This window comes from Anolis sagrei, chromosome 5 (assembly GCF_037176765.1).
Source record: "Anolis sagrei isolate rAnoSag1 chromosome 5, rAnoSag1.mat, whole genome shotgun sequence".
Classification (NCBI taxonomy): domain Eukaryota; kingdom Metazoa; phylum Chordata; class Lepidosauria; order Squamata; family Dactyloidae; genus Anolis; species Anolis sagrei.
The window spans coordinates 161,748,461-161,769,539 of NC_090025.1; the positions used below are offsets into that span (position 1 = coordinate 161,748,461).

The 21,079-nt window shown below is 37.5% G+C and overlaps 1 protein-coding gene across 1 annotated transcript in view; it reads right to left on the minus strand.

Moving 5' to 3' along the window:
- Positions 1 to 21,079, minus strand: part of EP300 (E1A binding protein p300) — an 86,824-nt gene that overhangs the window by 4,513 nt on the left and 61,232 nt on the right. The window contains exons 16-29 of the mRNA XM_060777112.2: positions 19,505 to 19,661; positions 18,999 to 19,117; positions 18,390 to 18,629; positions 17,424 to 17,512; positions 14,853 to 14,933; positions 12,171 to 12,227; positions 11,612 to 11,689; positions 10,283 to 10,350; positions 8,576 to 8,726; positions 6,816 to 6,962; positions 4,910 to 5,023; positions 4,001 to 4,166; positions 1,680 to 1,844; positions 978 to 1,139 (exon numbers count right to left, since the gene is read on the minus strand). Of these exons, the coding sequence (XP_060633095.2) occupies positions 978 to 1,139; positions 1,680 to 1,844; positions 4,001 to 4,166; positions 4,910 to 5,023; positions 6,816 to 6,962; positions 8,576 to 8,726; positions 10,283 to 10,350; positions 11,612 to 11,689; positions 12,171 to 12,227; positions 14,853 to 14,933; positions 17,424 to 17,512; positions 18,390 to 18,629; positions 18,999 to 19,117; positions 19,505 to 19,661 (1,794 nt within the window). The remainder of the gene's footprint in view (positions 1 to 977; positions 1,140 to 1,679; positions 1,845 to 4,000; positions 4,167 to 4,909; positions 5,024 to 6,815; positions 6,963 to 8,575; positions 8,727 to 10,282; positions 10,351 to 11,611; positions 11,690 to 12,170; positions 12,228 to 14,852; positions 14,934 to 17,423; positions 17,513 to 18,389; positions 18,630 to 18,998; positions 19,118 to 19,504; positions 19,662 to 21,079) is intronic.

Consider the following 21,079-nt stretch of genomic DNA (forward strand, 5'->3'; position numbering starts at 1 on the left):
AATGTAAGGATGGAAAACAGATCACAAAAGCTTTGCATTTTGTTGAAAATTTGAGGAATGACCTCATAACTAGGAGCAAAACACCTTTGTTTATTAACTGAATCCTGAAATGTGTAATCTTAATAATCCAGCCACAAACAACAGCAAAAAAGTGTGACTGATAGAGGCATAAGTAAAATTAGTATGGTTTTGTGTTACAGGGTGCTTGAAATGGGGAGATGCCCATTAACAATATTTTGTGTTGGCTGTGTGGGGGTAGGGAGAATGTACTCTAGTCCAATACCTAGTCAGCATATTTGATTTAAAATTTCATAGCCGTATTTTAAATAAAACAAGGGTTTTACTTCAAGTATTAGAACAAAATGAAGTCAGGGTTATTTAACCACTCTAGTGACTCTACAACCAAAGCAATGCCCCCATGTGATCATAAGTCTATGCTATCCTTGACTATTTTTCCTAAACCATTACCGTAACCTTTTTCTCTCATTTCTCCTGCTCTATTTATTTAAATTGTAAACTGATGAATATAGTTTACACTGTTCATGTCACACAATACCCCAGAATTTGGCAAACATGTTCCAGTTTTAAATTTACAAAAGACAGGTCTTTAACAGCCACATAAATTCCTTTTATTCCTTCAATTCTCCAGGGAATCAGATTGTTTCAATTTTAACTTATTTAACATAAATGGAAACATATGTGCTACTTGTTATTTTCAAAATGTGTCAAAGAGCATCTTTCCCCTCACTCTGTCTGCATATGTGTAGTCTATTGCTCATTAAAAATTATATTCACTGAACTTTCAGATCACTGGTTTGAATTAGTAATGGATTCAATTTGTCTAGATGCACATTAGAAGAGAATTCATATTTTTCCATCAGCTCCACTCAGATTGTGTGTGCTGCATTTATTTTAGATTTGTAACAGGTTACCCTATTCCAAAACAGCCACTGAAACTTTTTTTCATTTGGTCTTACCTCCTTGTGCTTCTCCATAGTGGCATACAGTTTCTGGGAAAGGTCATTGGAGACATTGGGCATTCCAGGCTTCTTTTTATTTCCACGGCTCAAGCTACTCTTATTTTTACTAGTCTTTTTGTTATTCTTCTTTTTGGCATTTTTGCTATCTCCTTTGCTAACCTGGAAGAGAATCAAGAATTCAGTCAAATGTGAAAATAGAAACATACAGGAGTTTACATTATCTTAAATGACTATACTATCAAACAGAGGGAACATAACAAAACATCTGTTAGTGCAACAGCCCCAAAATCCACTGAGAAAAGAGCCCAATAAGCCAAATGGAGCCAAACAAGGGCAAAGATTGGGACATGGAATATCATCTGGGACATTTGACAAGCAATTCCTCCCTACAGTCATGACTGGGAAATGTAAATGGGAAAGTGCTACTACACCCATGTCTTGCTAATCGGTTTTCTAAAGTCACGTGGATAGATGTCCGTGTTAACAGAACATTGGATCTATTATTGCTTCGCTCCAGCAACACTTTTCTTATGTTCTTAATGTAAGTAACACATCTTTGGATTTAGTCCTTTGCTTTGTCTTATTAGACAACTTACAAATACTTAGTGATTCTGGAAAGTGGGACTTTTTGTTTTTCATGCAGTTTCCTAATTTTACCAAAGAAAGGATACCAATAGCTAGCATAAGATATTTCCTTACATCAGTGCTCTCATTGCTAGTGTTCTCTTCTCTCTTCCGCTCTTCCTCCTCTTGTTCTAGCTCCTTAATGCTTTCTTCTAGAACATTTGGCCAGAAATCCCCCTCAAAGTAAGGCAGTTCTTTTGCACTTGTTAGACGGTCTTCTGTTGCCTGCTTAAAAATATCCTGCAACACAAAATGATTGATCAGTACAAGACATACAAAAGACAATACCAAGCACAGAAACATTCTGAGGCATACAGTTGGCCCTCCATATCCACAGGTTTTGCAGCCATGAATTCAACCAACCATGGCTCTAAGCCAGGGGTCCCGAAACTAAGGCCCGTGGGCCACATGCGGCTCGCCGAGGGCATCTATCCGGCCCGCGTGGCCTGGCCTGGCCTGGCGCAAAGCCCCTTGCTGCCTCGCGCCGCCTGTCGGCCCTGGCAAGCAATGGAAGCGGCGATGCAAATTACCTGCCTCACGCTGCCCCTCGTGCAAGCCAGGCAAGGGAAGGACATCGCGGGAGAACAGGCCATGAGTAGCAGCTTCCCTTGCCAGGCCAGACGGGCAGCGAGAGGGCTGTATGGAAGGGCTCTGGAGAAGCGCCTTTCCAAACAAGCACATCTTTAGTTTGCCCTGTGGAGCGAGAGAAGCCTGGCTCGCCTCTTCCTGGAAGGAGAGTTGAAACGGAGGCCGAGGCCTGGCAGGCCCTCCTTCTCGGGTGCTGTTCTCCCCTCCCCCACCAGAAAGGCCGCCTCCCTTTCCCTCTCCCTTCCATCTCCTTGTGCAAAACACACTGGTTCCCCGTAGCAGAACCAGCCCAGGCTCCTGGGACATAGGAGGAAGGGAAAGGAAGGCAGGAAAAGCCCATCGAGGAATTCTGAGGTGGGTTCTTGTCTTGGTTTTATCTGAGCCCCCACTGCCCTATATTCCAGTTCAAAGCAGATATGGTGGGATTTTCTGCCTTAGTATTCAGGGATATAGAGATGTATGGAAGGGCACCCAGATCCACACAGCTCTATATCCCAGAATACCAAGGCAGAAAATCCCACCACCATATCTGCTTTGAGCTGGGTTATCTGAGTCCACGCTGCCTTATATTCCAGTTCAAAGCAGATATGGTGGGATTTTCTGCCTTAGTATTCAGGGATATAGAAATGTATGGAAGGGCACCCAGATCCATACATCTCTATATCTCAGAATACCAAGGCAGAAAATCCCACCACCATATCTGCTTTGAGCTGGGTTATCTGAGTCCACACTGCCATATATTCCAGTTCAAAGCAGATATGGTGGGATTTTCTGCCTTGATATTCTGGGTTATACAGCATGAGGCAAGTGAGAGGATTGGGCCTTGCAAGAGGCCAGGCTGTGCAGTACAGCCTCCCTTGCCTGGCTTTCATGATGGGCAGCACGAGGTAGGTAGGTTGCACTGTGCCGCCTCCCTTGCCCGGCCTGCACGATGGTCCGGCCCTCCAACGGTCTGAGGGACAGTAATCTGGCCCCCTGTTGAAAATGTTTGGGGACCCCTGCTCTAAGCTATTCCACAAGGAAATTTCAGAAACATTTATTTTGCTGTGCACCAAACCCTTCACTGGTGTTCAGGTGCTACCCTGCTTTAGCCTCCTGCTATTTCACAGATTCTCAGGGTCTCTCTAGGACTCACTTGAGTTGTTCTGTTTTATATATGGAACACCATTTTACTATGGTATATAATGGGACTAAAGCATCCATGGATTTTAGTATGCCCATGGGGAGTGTTGGGAATTGAACTTCAGGAGATGATGTGTATGTGTAAAATTCCAGCTGTTTTCTCATGCACTCCACATTAAAGAACAACTAGTTTTTCCAAATTGTTGTTCCCTCTATACTAGTGAAAACAGTTTTGGGAGCCTCTAATTGGGAAGCATTTTATGCTTCAAGAAAAGAGGAGATTTGAAGAGGGAATTATATCTAGCCTTCCCATTTTGTTTCGACTATACTCCAAATTCTTAACTTAACCCATCATAAATGACTTTCCAAACTGGAACTTAATCCTGAGTCAGAAAGTTTTCCTCTCCCTGGCTTACAATTTGTTTTGAGGTTTTTAACAGTGGGGCTATGGGAAAGTTACATTTTTTCTGTCTAGCAAACAATCTTGATGATGTCTTACTTCTATACTGGGAAAAAAGAGGGATAAAGTAAATAAACTAACAATAACTTTTCAAATATTAAATTTTAAGTAATACTTATACAAATGATGATATCAAAAACATTTCCAATTTTATGGAAATAAACCTATTCCACTATGAAGAGGGTATAAGGACCAAAAGGGATACTATGTTCAATTCACAACTAACCTTATAATCATGGACTATGCGCTCTGACACAGATTTATCCAGCATCTTTTTGTACCACTCCTGCAGCCGTTTCGGTTTGGGTATCTTTTGGTCAGGTGGATGACAATGGAAAATGTAATCATCTCCTTCACTAGGTGGGCAGGCCCAGATATGTCCAGTTGTATACCTAATAGTGTTTAAAGAAAACAAGACAATTATTAGCACCAGTAGGAATGCTACCTCACTGAGTTGCTAGCTTTTCAGGAGCAAGATTTCTTTTTTTGCAATAGGTCTAGGAAAACTGAACTCCCACTAAAAAACTAGTTGTTTCTCCCCTCAAACCAGAAGAACTCAGATACCTACCTCAGACACACACACATCAATTGCAAAAGTAATCTTTTATAAAACAAGATCTCTTGGCTTGCTTTAAATAGAAATGGCTGGTTCTGGAGGAGTCCAGAAATATAATTATCCTTTAAAAAGAATAGAAAAACATACTGTTTTGAAGGCAGCAGCAGTCTAAGCGCTGCAAAAATGGGTGGGAGGGTGCATGCAACCTGCATGTTGCTCACTCTTATTGTACAACAACTAGCACAATTAGAGGTAACATCCCAATGTTTAATCCAAGGACTTTAGCTACTTCAGATACCTTCAAATGATTCACTTGGTTTCTATGACAGCAGTCAGAACAACTACTCACTCTGCTGACAAGATTACATTTGTAAGTTAGTAGTTTGGGAACTGTTCCTCTGCTTTAATACCATCGGTGTAGTCACTACATAATGGATAATTTTCCCCTCAAAGATGTACTCTACAGGTGCAACAAGTAATCTTACCTTGAAGTTCTTGCTCTGCATTTCTGTTACACTAAAATGCAACATCTTCAATCAATTATGACATTACAGACACTATGAAATAAGATAAACTTACCCCAACTTCTTAACATACTCTAGGTATCCTATTAGTATTTCATGATATACAGCAGTCCTCAAGCATTTAGGGCGGAAGAAATGAACACTGTCAAGGTACGATATGTATACTCGCCTAGATAAAGAACAGAGAAAGCTTCTAAGTTTCAGCTGTCACCATTTTGCAATGTTCAAACATTTTTATATTCAATTTTTTATATTTCAAGTATGAAGTCAAAAAAGTACTATTTGTGTTAAGGTGAAATTAACCCTTGAGGAATGTGCTCTCTTTTGTATTTTTTCCTTTTGTTTGGCACTAAGCAAGAAGCTGATTGCCTACTCAAGTCAATGCTTTATACATTTGAATTGGTCTTTTGAGCTTTTGTGGGTTTCTCATAAATTTGCAAATTTGTAGCTGCCTCTACTACTGGTCTCCAGACCTTCCTCCTACTGTATCCTAGGACGATGACATTGATGCAGTGTAGTCATCCTCTGCCTCCTTTTCTGCCATCAGCCCCTGCAGTCCATGGTGCCTCTGATCTCTTGAACTCCATCTGGCAATGTTAAACCAAGGCCAGTTTAAAAAAAAAGGGGGGGGGGTATGAGGGAGAAAGACTAATGGAATCTAGTAGTGTCGATGTTTTTGAAATCTCTTCTTTCTTTCCCACTTGGTCCCCATCCCTCTCTATCCAGCTGGCCTCAGCTTAAGATTGTGTGTGTGAATGTGTCTGTGGCGAAGGGCTAGTTGATATTGCCACGAAAGTTGGAGACCTACTGAATGTATAGCAATCTCGCTTCTCAAAATACAGCTGACTTGAACACAAAGAAAAATCATGGTTGAGATTTAGGAGAGCGAAACTGCAAAAGAACTGTTTTGTCTGATCTAATATCTTGCATTTGGATTTGCAGCATGGATAAAACTGCTTTCCAATACTGGTTTGTAAATCAGTGCTAACCGTATGTTCCAGTCTCGACAAAATGCAAAACTATGACTTGCCTGAAACAAGAAAGGTAACTGCACAAGCAGAAGAGAAGAAGGAATGTGCAATGCCAGATAATTTGGACTCCTTCAGAATTCATGTCAAACCATGGATGATGTTTGGACCAAACTTACAGATATGATGAAAGAAATGATTTCTCTAGTAACCAAGTCTTACAAAATGGCTACTCTCAGATAAGCAATTCTTAAATATAAATTCCTATTAATCTGTTCGTATAAAAACAAAGGAAGGGAGTGTAACCTCATCAAGACAAACCAAATTATTTATTTTAGCATGAATTTCCATGGACTAAAATCCCATTTATCTGAATGTGTGGTCAAGGGCCCTCAAGAACTTTGGCCACTTTGGATTCCTTGGTTGCAGGTTTTCAGCAAATGTCTACATGCTCTAGTTGAGTCTTTTTAAGAAGGAAAAAGGAAGAGAGGAGACAGGATCGTTCTTCAGGTGTTGCTGTGGAGCTTTGCTGCCAATTATCAGTAGGAACCTGTCTCTTCTCTGCCTTTCTCAAGGATAAGGGATCACAAAGACTTCCTCAGCTGTTAATATGGAAGCACTTACTTCTATTGTGATGATGGGAAAACAAACCTGGTGACCAACATGTTTGGCTAGGCCACCAAGGCCAGCCAAATAATGCACAGTTCCCTCAAGAGAAGAATATAAAGGTACAAGCACCTCGTATAAACCATTTTTGAAAGAAACAGGAGACACCAAAGTATTTTATTGTAAGTAGACAGAACCCAGATATAATACACAATTAAATGGTGTGTTCCACAAAATCAGACAGAAAAGTCTTGCCTTCAATAATAAATCTGACAGATGTAGTTGAAATGAGCTGACATATTCATGCGTTTCTTAGAAGCCTGAAATCTTTACAAAGCAAAAATATACTATTAAAAGAATAAAAGTTATCAAAATGTAGTTCCTTACCTCTGGTTGGGTTGAGGGCAGTCTGACCCATATTCCTGAACGTGCATTCCAAAAAAGCACAAATCTACACCATCAATCTCTTCAAAAGCAAAGAGGGCTTTTGTTCGATAAGGGAACTGTTCTGCCATCTCTCCGCTATCTACAAACCTGCAAAATAGAAAATGACAAAATTTTGAACTCTTTTAGAAAGCAAACATGATACAATTAAAAAAACCACATTTTTTTAAAAGCGTCACAGAATTTTGAAATGGGTATTACCTCACAGATAATGTTTTAACAACTATTTTATATTTTAATCATTTATTGTTACAACTCTGATGGTTCTACTATTTGTTAAAATGTGCAACACCTTGTTCTGACTGCAAAGTGGAATATAAAAAAGACAGAAATGAAGAAAACCGTAGCTGAATGTACAGATATGGAGTACCCTGTTAATTTCCTTGATGTGCTTATGTTTAGCCACTCTCACTGCCTAGCCTTTCACAAAGCTTTTCATTAGATCTCATAATTAATATGCTAAATCAGTTGCGATGTGACCATTTCAGACTTTTATTATCTCAAGTAAATGTAATTTATTTATACTCAATGGAAAGGGAACGGATAACATTTTTGCATTAAAAAGATATAGAGCAACATAAAAGTTGAAACATTGTTTTCTCTTTCATTTGCTAGGAAGGATAGAATAGTATCTGATACTAAATATTAATAGTGAACTAAATCATCTTATCATAAGCACATCTGATCAGTGCAACTTACTTTCAGAATCTACCAAAAGTAGGAAATTATTCAAAAGAGAAAAAACAGCTTTGGGATACTCCAGGATTTTTCTCTGAACCTGAAGATCTAGGTTTCAGAAGGGACAAAGCATGCTTTTGCACAGTTAAAGCTAGTGCGCTAACTTTACCTGTTCCTGGAGAAAGCGGATCTGACTACAATGATACATGCTTTGGTTACATCCCGGTCGGACTTCTGTAATGCGCTCTACGTGGGGCTGCCTTGAGTACTCAGAAACTTCAGTTGGTCCAAAGAGTGGCAGCCAGGTTATCAATTTAGAATAGCTGCAGGGAGCATACAACTCCCTTGTTGCAACAGCTCTATTGGTTGCTAATTTCCGCTGGTTTTGACCTATAAAGCTCTATACAGCTTGGTTCCAGGTTATTTGAAAGACCATATCTTTCCTTATTAACCTTTTAGAATACTACAATCATCTACAGAGGACCTTCGCTTCGTTGCACCACCCTCTGTAGTTTGTTTAGTGGGAACAAGGGTCTGGGTGGCTGTCCCCAGACTCTGGCACTCCCTGAGACCAGGATGGCCCCATCCCTGCTTGCAGGCAGGTAAAAACATTCCTCTGCAACTAAGCATTTATGGGTATAAAGTTCTAGTGCATTTTAATATTCAGTGGTTTTAATGACACAAATTGTTTATTTTTATGCTTATATTTTAGTGCATTATTATAATTATTTTTGTGTATTTATACCCCGCTTCTTCTCTGCCAAAAATACAAAGCATAAATCAAAACATTTACATTGTTTTATATCTATTGATAGCTGTCTTTAGTCTCCATATTGGGAGAAAGGCAGATAAAAATAAAATAAATTGAAATGAAGATAAAGAGATATTATTGATTAAAACAATACTACCAATGCTCTTATTATCAATAAAAAATAAATAAATAATTTGCATTGTCTAAACATTAAAATACAATGATTCAAAGGAATGTATTACAATGGTTTAAGTCTTAAAATTAGTAATCATACCTTGCTTTCATTCCTGGCTTAACTTCTACAGTTTTTTCTGAAGTATGAACCACCCTAACAATGACTTCGCCTGACTCAGGATGATTTTGTCTTCTCAGGAACTCATTCACTCTGTTCTCCAAGAATGTACCAAGTCTTGTAGTTGGCAACCCTGTATAAAAAAGCATTAATATACAGTTCAATAAATAACCCAGGATCAGAATAGCCTATGCAAGTATACCCTTAACTCACAACCTCAACCATTAAAATGTGCATCCATTCGCTATTAGTTATCAACTTCTGACCCTCAGTGTCTCAATTAAGGGCTGAGAAGTGATCTATTATTGAAATACCACTATTCAATAAAAGTGGCACACTCAATATTATGTAAATGTCCAATATGCTCACTATGAAAAATGATGTTTTTAGCTTTGTCCTAAAGGAAGAAAGGTAAAATTTACAAGCCTAAAGCACACTTTTGTAGTTGCCAAAAGTGGGTAGCCTATGTCTCTGGAAAATGCACAAGCAGGGAATAAAAGCAAAAGTCCTCTCATGGTCTCTCTAAGACCGCCAGACCTATTCACCATGACAGTAAGACTTTTCTTTGAGCTAACAGACTACCTAGTGGAAGAAAAGATACTGGTAGACATCTCCACAAAAACACTTTACATAGTAAAATTTTAAAAGGTAGATTCTGTCCTTAGGAATTGAGAAAGGAATTTAAATTCAAACTACACTCAAGAAAGTAGCTTCTCCAGCCTGGTTCTCAATGATTCCAATAAATCCAGGAAGCTTTAATTATGGAAAAAAGCAAACAGATGTTGTAGCTCATCAATCTCATATGGTGGGTTTGTTCCCTTTTTAGAAATATGGAATTGAAGAATAAGACTTCAATTTTTAATGTTTTCCACATTTCAAGGATGTATGGAAAACCGGGCCTCCTAATTACACCTTGTCAGTACAAGTTACCAAGGAGTAACCAACAACCATGGATTTGTATGTTAGTCCCTGTTTTTTAAATATAAAATAATCAAATATAAAATAATCAGTTTATACCAGAACAGAATATGGTCCTGAAAGGACAATGTTATTGGAAATGTGTTAGTAGTATAAATGGAGCTTCCCTGATCAACAGAATATTCTTCAATGCAATAATTTCTACAGAGTAAACATCTTAAGGGAAAGGAGCAGGTAGTTCACATTATCTATCCTGTGTCAATCAGGCTGTAGTCCTGAACGTGTTACGTGGCATTAAAATCAATGAATTTAAAGGACATTACTGCCAATTGTGCAAAACACACCAACCTGTGAACTTAATCAAATGGTCAACAAAGGACAAATGTTCCTATAGTCTTTCAGATATTGACATCAGAGAAAGGGTCTTCTGAATTGCTCCATCCAGGCTCATTCCAAAAGGAAAATCACTTTTTAGAAACATGCATATTTTATTTTACGGTTTAAATTCCACAGGAAACTGTATTACTTGGCTAGACTGGGCATGGCCAAACTTTGTCCCTCCAGGTGTTTTGGGTTTCAACTCCAGTAGGCCGTTAGGAATTGTGGGAGTTGAAGTAGTTGAAAACACCAGGGCCGAAGTTTGCCCATGCCTGGGCTAGAGTGAACATTTGTTTGCCATTTCTGTAGTTTAATTTTTATAAGACATTTCATGCTGTTTTTATCATAGCACTGCAAAGTCAGAATAACCAAGTCATGAAAGCCATCACTTACGTCTAGCACAGAATTTATTCTCTCTTCGGGTTCGCCCACTTTTCTTTAAGCAACCATCACAAACAAAGCTAAAAAAATAAATACATAATTGGAATTACTAATCCAAATATGTTTTCCCAAGTCTGACTAGTACAGTGGTTCTCAACCTGTGGGTCCCCAGGTGTTTTGGCCTACAACTCCCAGAAATCCCAGCCAGTTTACCAGCTGTTAGGATTTCTGGGAGTTGAAGGCCAAAACATCTGGGGACCCACAGGTTGAGAACCACTGGACTAGTATTTTAACAAGAACCCAATAGTGATTTCAGATTTTTGTTTAAACAAATGTAATATATTAGATTTTGAACATAATTTTGTAATTTATTATTTGTAAACTATCGGTCGTTGAAAGGACACATTGCTCAATACATTTCACCACGTAATCACACGTAAGCAATGCATCAATTTCAATGTGACGAATACATATTATTATCATTCCTAAATTGCTACTCTTGCAAAGATAGTGAGCATGAAATCCACTTAGCCATTACAATGGGATAGATAATGTGGAAGATACTGTAGTAAATTGTGTGATAAAGGGCAGCTGTGTGTCTCCTGGTATTTCTTTAGTAAGGGATCTATAAGAATGAGAAAACCAAATCTTTCATGATTTAGGTTACAGAAAGCCCCCCCCCCCCCCGCAAAATTACACTGCGCCCTTGGTAGCTGCTAAGATTTGGTTCCAGGATCCCCCATGGATACAAAATCCATGGATACTCAAAATCCCACTATATACTGACTGACTGCTCCTTGGACGATGACTTAAACCGGCAACTGTTGACTGTTTGATTGTCTTTATACTGTTTTTACTGTTTTATTGCTATATTGTTATTTAAATTGTATATTTATGTTTTAGTTGTGGGCACCATGGGGTGCCGGTTTGTTAGCCGCCCTGAGTCCCTCTGCGAAGGTTGAGATGGGACAGGATACAAATGTCAGAAATAAACGAATAATAAATAAATACATACAATGGCATAGTAAAATGGTGTCCCTTATATAAAATGGAAAAATCAAGATTTATCTTTTTTGGATTTTCCCTTTCAGAATAGTTTCAAGGCATGTATGGTTGAATCCATGATACAGAGGGCAGACTATATACAGCAATATGTTAGTGAATTTTCAAGAAAAGCCCAGTCATTTTCACCATAACAACCTTCATACAGGTTTAAAGGCAGACATTTTCCAAAACATTTCAAGAGAATTGTAACCAGAGTTCGCTTACTTTTGCAGACAAATGCATCAATATATATAGTCAATGTACAAGACTGTAAAATAAAAGCAGCAAGCAACTCACCCAGTTGGCCAGATAATCTCATTGTGAAGCACACAAATCTGGTGCATTTTTCTTCCACACTCTATACATTCAACAAATCTGGAAGAACAAAAACATAAACAATATAGGATAGTGTCAAAAGTAACAGGATATTTTAAAAGTTTCACTGTGAGACTTATTCCTACAGACTAGAAACTAGATATCTCCCCTATCAATCAATTGAACATACTTCTTAAAAGAAGACAGAGGTAAAATTCCTTAACAGCTACCTAACAAATGCACTGCAATTATTTCATGTATAAATTTTAAAACAGTGCTTTCCCTTATAGGTTACTTCAGAAGGTACCCAGGTCAATTCATGCATACATAAAAATGGAGGCATTGTTTGGGAATACTTTTTAGGCAGAAAATGTTTTCTTCATCAGATAATGTAAATCCCATCTTTAAGATAGTAGGCTATGAGAAGGAAGTTAGACCCTAAATGGAAAGGTACCTACAGTGATAAGACTACTGGAAAAGGATTCTTCAAAGTGATCTACACACACACACACACATATGGGATAATATGTGTATTACTTACTGTTCGGGATCCAGTGTGTCATTTTTTCTTTTTGAAAATTGATCTTTATTTATTGTTCTGGGGAAAGAAACAAACAGGTTTCATTATGACAAGAATTTTTTAAAAAACATCTAAATGTCTGCAGCAGATTTCTGTATATTTCAAAGGAACATTCCAAGCATATGCTTCTTCATAATGGTTTAGAAAAAAGGGAACACAGAAAAAACAAGAAGACAAAACATCATCAACCAGTATTAATGTGATTTTTCTGTCCAGCTAGCCACAGAAGTAAAGAAAACTTTCAAGGAACATTGCAACAGGATTTAAATAAAGTTCAAAAAGCCTGAAACACACTATTCTTAAATTGACACTGCTATTCCTTTGAAAATGATTCAAAACCCAGATCTAGAGAGCACAATATTGTGACCAGAGCTATTTTTTTCCTTCATGAGGCAAAAGAGGCACAAACATTTGTACACATCTATCATATAACTTCTGGCAATCCAAATCCACCCTCTGTCAGCAGCATATAAGGGTAAGGGGGCCTCTCTCTGCTGTATTCTATGATGTGAATTAATTTCAATAATGCATTATTGTAGGGCAGCCTTTTAAGGCCATTCAGAAGCTTCATCACTCGTTTTACTATTTATTAGTAATAAAAAGGTTTATCAATCTACATTTAAAATTGTAACACAACTCTAATATTGGCATGGGCAATATAAGGATAGGAACAGAGGAAGTTTCCAATTTAGCCAGCCTTTCGATGACTCTTTTGAGTGGAATGTTGTAGCCCTACATAGAGACACCAAGTAATGAAACTAGAGCATCCTGTATGAAAAGCAAACATTCAACCCTTGGTCTAATGTCTCCTTCTTTGGTCTGGGTCTCCAAACTAGTCTTGCATCATGAGGTGGGCAAACATCAACCTGTTTTGATCTAGCTTGGTAGATGCACCATGTGGCTTCAGACAACTAAACAATTTGCTTCTAAGTTCAATTCAAAGTGCTTAAAAGAAACATGTTCTCTGACACAGGATTGCGTCCTCTCTGAGATCTGCTTTTGAAGCTCTTTGTCATACTGATAGAAAAGCCCATAGGTTGCATGTAGTCCTCAAGGTGATTTTTAAAGAAATCTTCTCCCATACCATCTAGTGGTTGGAATTCTGAAATGGCTTTCCCCTCCTCCCTGTTGCTGGATCCAGGAAAGACCCTTTTAAAATTAGGAAGCAAACAAATCCACTGGCTAGAAAGAGATTTTCTTGTTCTCAAACAACTCTGACCATGGATGCAACAAAATTACTCCCTATGACACAAGGTGCATAGGAAACTTTTTAGAACAAAATATCACCCCTATTTTTTAATGTTTGTGCATTAGGAGTGTGTGGCCCATGAAGGAACCAATGCGGCCCTCCAACCAATGGCAATTGTTAAGCCTCTTTCCAAGACTAAGTGGATAAAAACAAAGGAGCGATGTTTTTATCAATGGTATTTCATATCTGAAAGATTCCTATGGGTGAATTTATGAGTCAGATACCTCTATCATTATTTAAGTACCAGAGTAGGGCTTTTTTGTCATGGTGAAATTGAATTGTTGGTGTGTTTTAATATTAGCCAATTTAATCTGGTCAATAGCTTACTGTTTAATTGGTTGATTGTGGTTTTATTTAGACATTACATTTTGTTCTTAATTTTTAACATTGTTTTGGTGGGTTTTTTGTTGAAGAAACTCAAATTAATTTATCAGAATGGAATACCAGAGGGCCCCCTTCCATGCAATGAGAGCCTCAGAAGACAGGCTACAATTATCCCAATGAACTGAAATATGGCATGTGACTCTAAGGCTACATTACTTCTAGGGACAGTGGCCTAGATATGGAATTATCTAGAAAATCTGGACTGGTTAAAATTCTTATGTTTTTTAGAAAGCTGGCACACATCATTTTTTTTAGAGTGCACATGCCATTCCACAAGAATAACTGATTTAAAAATTAGCTTTCTTAAAATCACGTGCATTCCACTGAAAATGTTTTAAAGAGGATTTAACTACATGGGGTATACATTTAGTACAGAAAGGCCATTTTATAATGTAACAGATAAAAATGAATTATCTAATTGCCTGTATAAAACAACATGTCAAATATTAACATTCTGTTTGATATGGCAAAGTATAATATTCAACAACAACAACAACAACAAAACTATATTATGGTCCATGGACCCACAGCTGTTAAGTAAATAACGTACAGGAGTTTACAGATCCCTCATAACCGGGGAAACAGACTATACAGACACATACTACACAGTGTCAGGTAATATTCTGATCAGAGACTAGGCTCATTCTCAGTCTAATATTAATCAGACATAGCTTTAGGAATTAATTTTATATCATTCATATTTTTTATTTACTATTTAAATATTTCCCAAATTAACTGGGATAATCGTTACATATGAATGAAGTGGTATTTCTTATTCTCTCAAAAATACAGCCCAATGTTTTAAAGCAATGAGCTTTTCTGTATTTTTCAACAAATGCCTTTCTTTTGATTCCTCCTGCAACTGCCACAAAGTATTAACATTATGTTACATCTTATTCTAAGTGGCTTATATTTTCTTTCAAACTGGCATTTCTACTATGATGTGGCATTTCTACTATGATGAGGCTAATCATACAATGACTGGGGGTGAGGGTAACATAGCTACTCACGTTTGTGGTTGTGATGGGTCATCCCCCAAAGCAACGCTCTCCCCTTGGATTTCGTTGAAGCACTTCTCACAGAAATGATACCTGTCGGCAAGAAGGCCATATTTGGGTGAACTGTTCCGTCCACACAACACAGCCCAAGCCAAGCAACGGAGTCACCAATCACATCAGGCCAAGGAGGGGGGCGGGAGCAGAGAGCAGGTCATCAACGGCGACAGGGACATTCAATGATGAAGATTTATGGGACCCAGAGTTTGTGTTTGGTTGGTTTTTTTTGGTTTGTTTGGTTTGGTTTGGTTTTTTTGCAATCAAAGCCAAGTGCAGACAACGACAAGCATGAAGGAGAAATAAAAAAACAATACACAAACACAAACAAAGAAATGGGGGTTTGCAGGACGAAAAACAAAAACACAGAATCAAGACAGGACAACACAAAGCAGAAAGCCAAGGCAAAGCACAGATTAGCATTAAATCTCTCAAATGGGATCACAAGCAGCAAATTATAGCAAATAAAGTGAATTCAATTTCAGTTCTCCTCATTTCAATAATCAATGCTACATAAAGCAAAGAATGAAAATGAAGAAGAAAAGGGGCAAGAGGAATTGCTGCCCTGACACTTGCACCAGGGTAGCAATTTTTTCATAAAGACATCTGCCAGGAGAAGGCTAAAAAGAAGCAAGAAGAACTGATCTTCAGAATAGGTAGACAGAGCACTGTCTTTCCCTCCTGAAATGTTTGTCTGCAATATATGTTTAAAGCAGTAATTATAATCTGAAATGCAAAAGACTACTGCACAAGTATGCTTTCAATATGTGAAATGATAACGTCCATTAATTTGTTGAGATATTAAAAGGATTGCATCTTTATTGGGATTAAATTTGAGTGTTTTTTCTTGATGTTTTTAACCCTCAGAATGTACAGAAACTTCAGCCTTTTCACTGATAGGTAAGTTAATTTGAGCGCACAAACACAACAAAGGGGAACAAAAACAAAAACAAAATTGCGACAGTATCTTAAAGCAAAAGAAAACCAACACTATGGGAAATATAGTTGCTAAGGAATTGATCACTTCCTTATGGATTCCCCTTTTTCCAGGGCGTAATATAATGTTACTTGTGTACACTGACGGAATGATAGAAATGCCAATACATTCAAAAGGACAGGATCTAGATAAGGACACCAATATCATCTGTCTAGTGAGTTTGGCTTACACAGAAAATTGTTTGTGATATTTCTGGAAAAACTAAAAACAATGGGTTTCAAGTAGATGTTATTGTATGCCTTCATGTTATTTCCATCTTATGGTGATGCTCAACTGAACCTATTACAGAAGTGGTTCTCAACTTATGGGCCTCCAGGTGTTTTTGACTACAACTCCCAGAAATCCCAGCCAGTTTACCAACTGTTAGAATTTGTGGGAATTGAAGGCCAAAACATCTGGGGACCCATAGGTTGAGGACCATTGTATTACAGGATCGTATTTTCAAGATCTGTTCAGTGGGGACTGTCTTAGCTTACTTTCTTTGGGGCTGAGAGAATGTGACCCACCCAAGGTCATCCAGTTGGATTCCATGATTGAGCAGAGATTTGAGCTCTAGTCTCCAGAGTCTCAGCTCAATACTCAAACCATCATATATATATATACTGGCTCTCTGAAGCAGCAGTTACACAAATAATATAAAATTTGAAGCTCACTTTTTAAAGATAGAAAACTCAATTTCCCCTTTCAGATTCTCACTAAAATAATATGCTTTGCAGTAAGGACAAAAATATAAGGGGGTACAAAATGGTTAGAATATCTCCTAATCTTACGTCTTCTCAATAGACATATGAATACATTTTTCTAATCAGATATTTGTTGATATGGAAGCATAAAACTAAATTTCTTCTGTGGGGAAAGATTTAATTATGTCTCAATAATTAAAGATCCCAGGCGCATGCACAGACTACCACAGAGATTCTAACTTTTAAAAATGGAGAAGAATGCCAACTCAAGAAGATCTATGCTCCAATCAGTAAACATGCTGCTTTTTAATTTGCCTATTAAACATAACGTTCCAACCATTATAGCTGTGGACAAGACAACTGAATGAATATGAACAGAAAAAAAACACCTGGGGGCGGGGGGACTGAAGCCAAAAAGACAGTGACATCAAAATGCAGGCATGCATGCTTTATGCCGCTTTGGCAAAGAGTAAAAAGGATAAAAAGTTTGTTGCAACAGCATATATATGCAAAAGCATATATATATATATATATATATATACATTTTAAATGTTTTAATTGTTTTTATAATTGTTTTAACTGTATTTTGATAATTGTTATGGCATCGAATTGCTGCCGACTGTGAACTGCCTTCAGTCGCCTCTGGCTGAGAAAGGCAGTATATAAATGCGGTAAATAAATACATAATAAATAAAGGATTTATATAAATATCCTAATTCATTGAAATAGCGGGGGGGGGGGGGGGGTGCTGTTGCTATGGCAAGGCTGCTAAAGGTTTAAGAGGGTGCCTGTCTCCATATACCACAATTTTTACAACAGACACAAAGCAGTACCAAAATGCATTCTTACCTGTTTTGGTAACTGTAATATGTAGCATCCCTTGGGATTGTGCATAACTGTTTTCCATAGCAACATAATGTCTGTGGTGAAAACTCCAACTGCAAAGAAAGGGGAAATGGGGAACAGGTTGTTTACTGATATCCAAGGAGCTTTGGTGATCAGAATGTAGTCTGAACTCAAAGGGACCGACCATATCCTGTGGGTCATGTGGCCCAGGTGAGCTCTGAACCAAAAGTTTCAACAGACTTAATACTAGAAGGTCCTGAATATTGCTTTGTGCAGGAACTATATGTTATCTTAAGAAGTACGGTGGTTAAGAGGCGATAAATACAGGAGTCTGTATTAAGATCATGAATTAAGAATTTTCAAATTGTCAGAATATATTTACAGTCTAAGACATAATAAACTGTGTTTTCGAAATTCATGATCAACATTGCTTACATATAGAAACAGCTCATGGTCTCACTGAATATTCTGTGGGGCTAATTAATGCATCAAATACTAATACATTCAATGTTTTCCAACTCGCCTCCAAAATGATTTAGAAGCACTGACTTAAGTAATACATAAATATATATGGACAAATCAGAGATAACAAACTTCTCATGCCCTAGAGGACTTGTTTGAACGCAATTAACACAGTCTAGTGGATGGAACATGCAGTCAGTTCTCAAATAAGCAGCAAACATTAGATAACTTCAGAATACAATTTCAATAATGCATATTGATCTATAAGCATCAAAAACCTTTGTGTTCATTATCCAAGTGTTGATTTGAATTTGTACAACAGTTTATCCCAGAATCAATGTCAGATCAGGATGGGGGGGGGGGGGGAGGTCAATTTTTTCTAGGTTATCATATTTGATACCCACACAGTCTGCTCAAAATTGTCAGAAGAATTTTTAAAATAAGGTACTCAATTATTTTGACAACTAGTATAATTTCCTGACATAAAACCAAGAAAGTCCTCCTCACCTTTCGTCCACAGCAATATCCAAGGCTCTGCATAACTGGATCAATTTCCTGCTCAAACACCTCTGCCAACTTGGAACAGTACTTATACACTCTAGATGTTTTGCGGTTGTAAAGCCAGGCATTATTGAACATAAGCCAAATGTCATCAACATATTGCCAGGGCTCCTGATACTGTCCTGTGTCAAGCTTCCTCTTGATGGTAGAAAGATCCATGGGATTCTTCACTATATCAAAATAATCCTGAGCAAAAAAAGGTAACACAATTTAGAATTCTAAATCCTTGGTTGAAGGTCTGGGATCTCATTTTCTTCCAGTTGAAGCTCCCAACATTTGCCTAGCAAACATTACTAAATTAAACCTTGAGAAATTGTCTGCCCATCCCAGAAATTAACTGTAATGAAACTTGCTTCTAGCCAGTCAATGAGAATGACCAATTCTAAACTACTAATTTCCAAACAGAAATAACATAATCTTGTTCTGAAAGAGATTTGTCATGGTTTCTCACAGATATTGTAATACAGAAAGAAAATAAGAGCTATATGACTCTCTAGATATGCACAATATCTGCTTTATATTAGGATAAATCAAATTCTTTTATTGTACACTTACAGGAATTCCTAGTAACTGGGGATCCACAGGCTGCCTGAAGGGAAGGGACTCAGGATCCTGACGGTAAAGTGCCTCTAAAGTTGGCATAAGTGCCTGCCTCAACTCTTCTGGCTTGAAAACTTTAAAAAAAAGACAAAGAATTTTAAAGTAATTAACTGAATTAGGAATATGTTATCACATAAAAACAGTACTTCTTGCAATGTCTTCAAGCAATTTCCAGTGCTAGATGTAGTCCTAACTTGTAAAAGTCAGTCAGAAGTGTGTTATAATAATACAGGTAATCTAATACAATTTACTGAAGGACTAATATATACAGTAATTATCCAGCTATGCTGATATTGAACAGCAAATTTCACAGGACTACCTTCCAAATAAGGTTTCACTAGCCAAAAAAGCAGCATTCTACATAAATTTTGTTACTAAAATATTACATAGAGGTTCAAGTTTCTGAACTTGATGGAATTACTTGGCTTCTGTAAGTTGCTGGTCGGAGGAGTTTAACTTACTTTTCCTCTTTGACTGTCCTGACGCTGGTGAAGATTGAGTACCTGGAGTACTCGGTCTTTCCTCTTCCTCCTTCACCTCTTGCTTCACTTCTGGTTTCTTTTCTTCTTGCTCTGTTGGTTCAGGTTTATATTCTTCTACCATGGATTCTACTTTAACCTGGAATCAGATAGTAAGAGCTTTAGAAGGAATTTATTTAATAACAAAATGCTGTGTAGTAGGGAAGGGTAATGTGCAGTCTGCAGACCATATATAATATCAGCCTACAGGATATGAAAGTCCCCACTTATCAATTACAAATGCAGCAACATGTTCTTGCCATTCTATATTATCAAAGAAGGAGCTATGTTAGTTTCTTGAAACATAAAAAGGATAAATTAAAGGGAATAAAAAACAGGGCAATTCCTCTAAGATTAACTTTTTAACATTTTTATATGAGCTTTTATGAATATAAACCCATTATTTGGGCTCAATCATTGAGTAGTATTAAGGCTTTGGGTATCAAACATATTTATACAGTTGTGGAAATGAGATAGACTGTAACAGAATGCAGAAAGATGCAAACCATGACTCTTGCTCTAAATTTTCAATGGTCTGCATAAGATAGTAGAGATCTTTTTTATTTTTAGTGCTGATGTGTGAAAGAAATAAATTTGCTTATCAATAGTCGGTTTCCACGGGTTCAAATCCATGAAATTCATATAAAAATAAAAACCAGTTTGTCTTAAAGCTGCTAATATATTGCTATAATATCATTTGCTGTTGGAATTTTAGCAGCAAACCATGGCTAGAGTAATGGTGGTGCTGCTGCTCCTTCTTTAAAAAAATATATGCGGAAAAAGCAAAAATGCCACTGTCATCAACCGCTGATTCTGCTGTACATGGTTGGCTGTTTCTCACTCTGCTTTTAGTCAAGTTCTATGGGAAGAATACTTATCTAAAAGAATTGCCTCTGCTTCAGCACAGGCAATTTTCTAGGCCTCCTCTAGCACTCTCAGAGAGTTTAAAGACCTAAAGCCAAAATGTAAGAAACAGCCAGAACTATATAGCAATTATTGCTGCTGGCAGAGAGGACAGAATATAGTCATTTTGCCTTCAAGGGGTAAGGTAGGGTGAGTTCTTTCCCACATCTTCATCTGTGTTGTTATCCTCCCTTGATGAAACAAGGATAGGGAAGACACTAGTGCATGGTAGAATTGGGCCCCTTTCTCCTTTCGCTGCAATGAAATTTACCATATAATCATTGTTGGAAAATCTGACAAATCAAAAATATCAGTTTCTTATATATTCAAATTAAACTGTGCATTTTTAATACTGAGTCATATAACATGACCACCAAACGTACAACTTTGAAGTCCTTACATTTTGTTTGCAAACTTTCTTGATTTACAAGTCAGAATGGTAGCAGATGGATTGCTGGATCTGGATAAACCTTGATTAAAACTCATGCTCAGGTATGACATAATTAGCCTTGAACTATTTATGCTCCCCTTTACTGTACTGTGGATGAAATACATCATGCTGAGCTTTTGGATGTGTAACAGGATCAAATGTAATAAAACAAAATAATAATCACT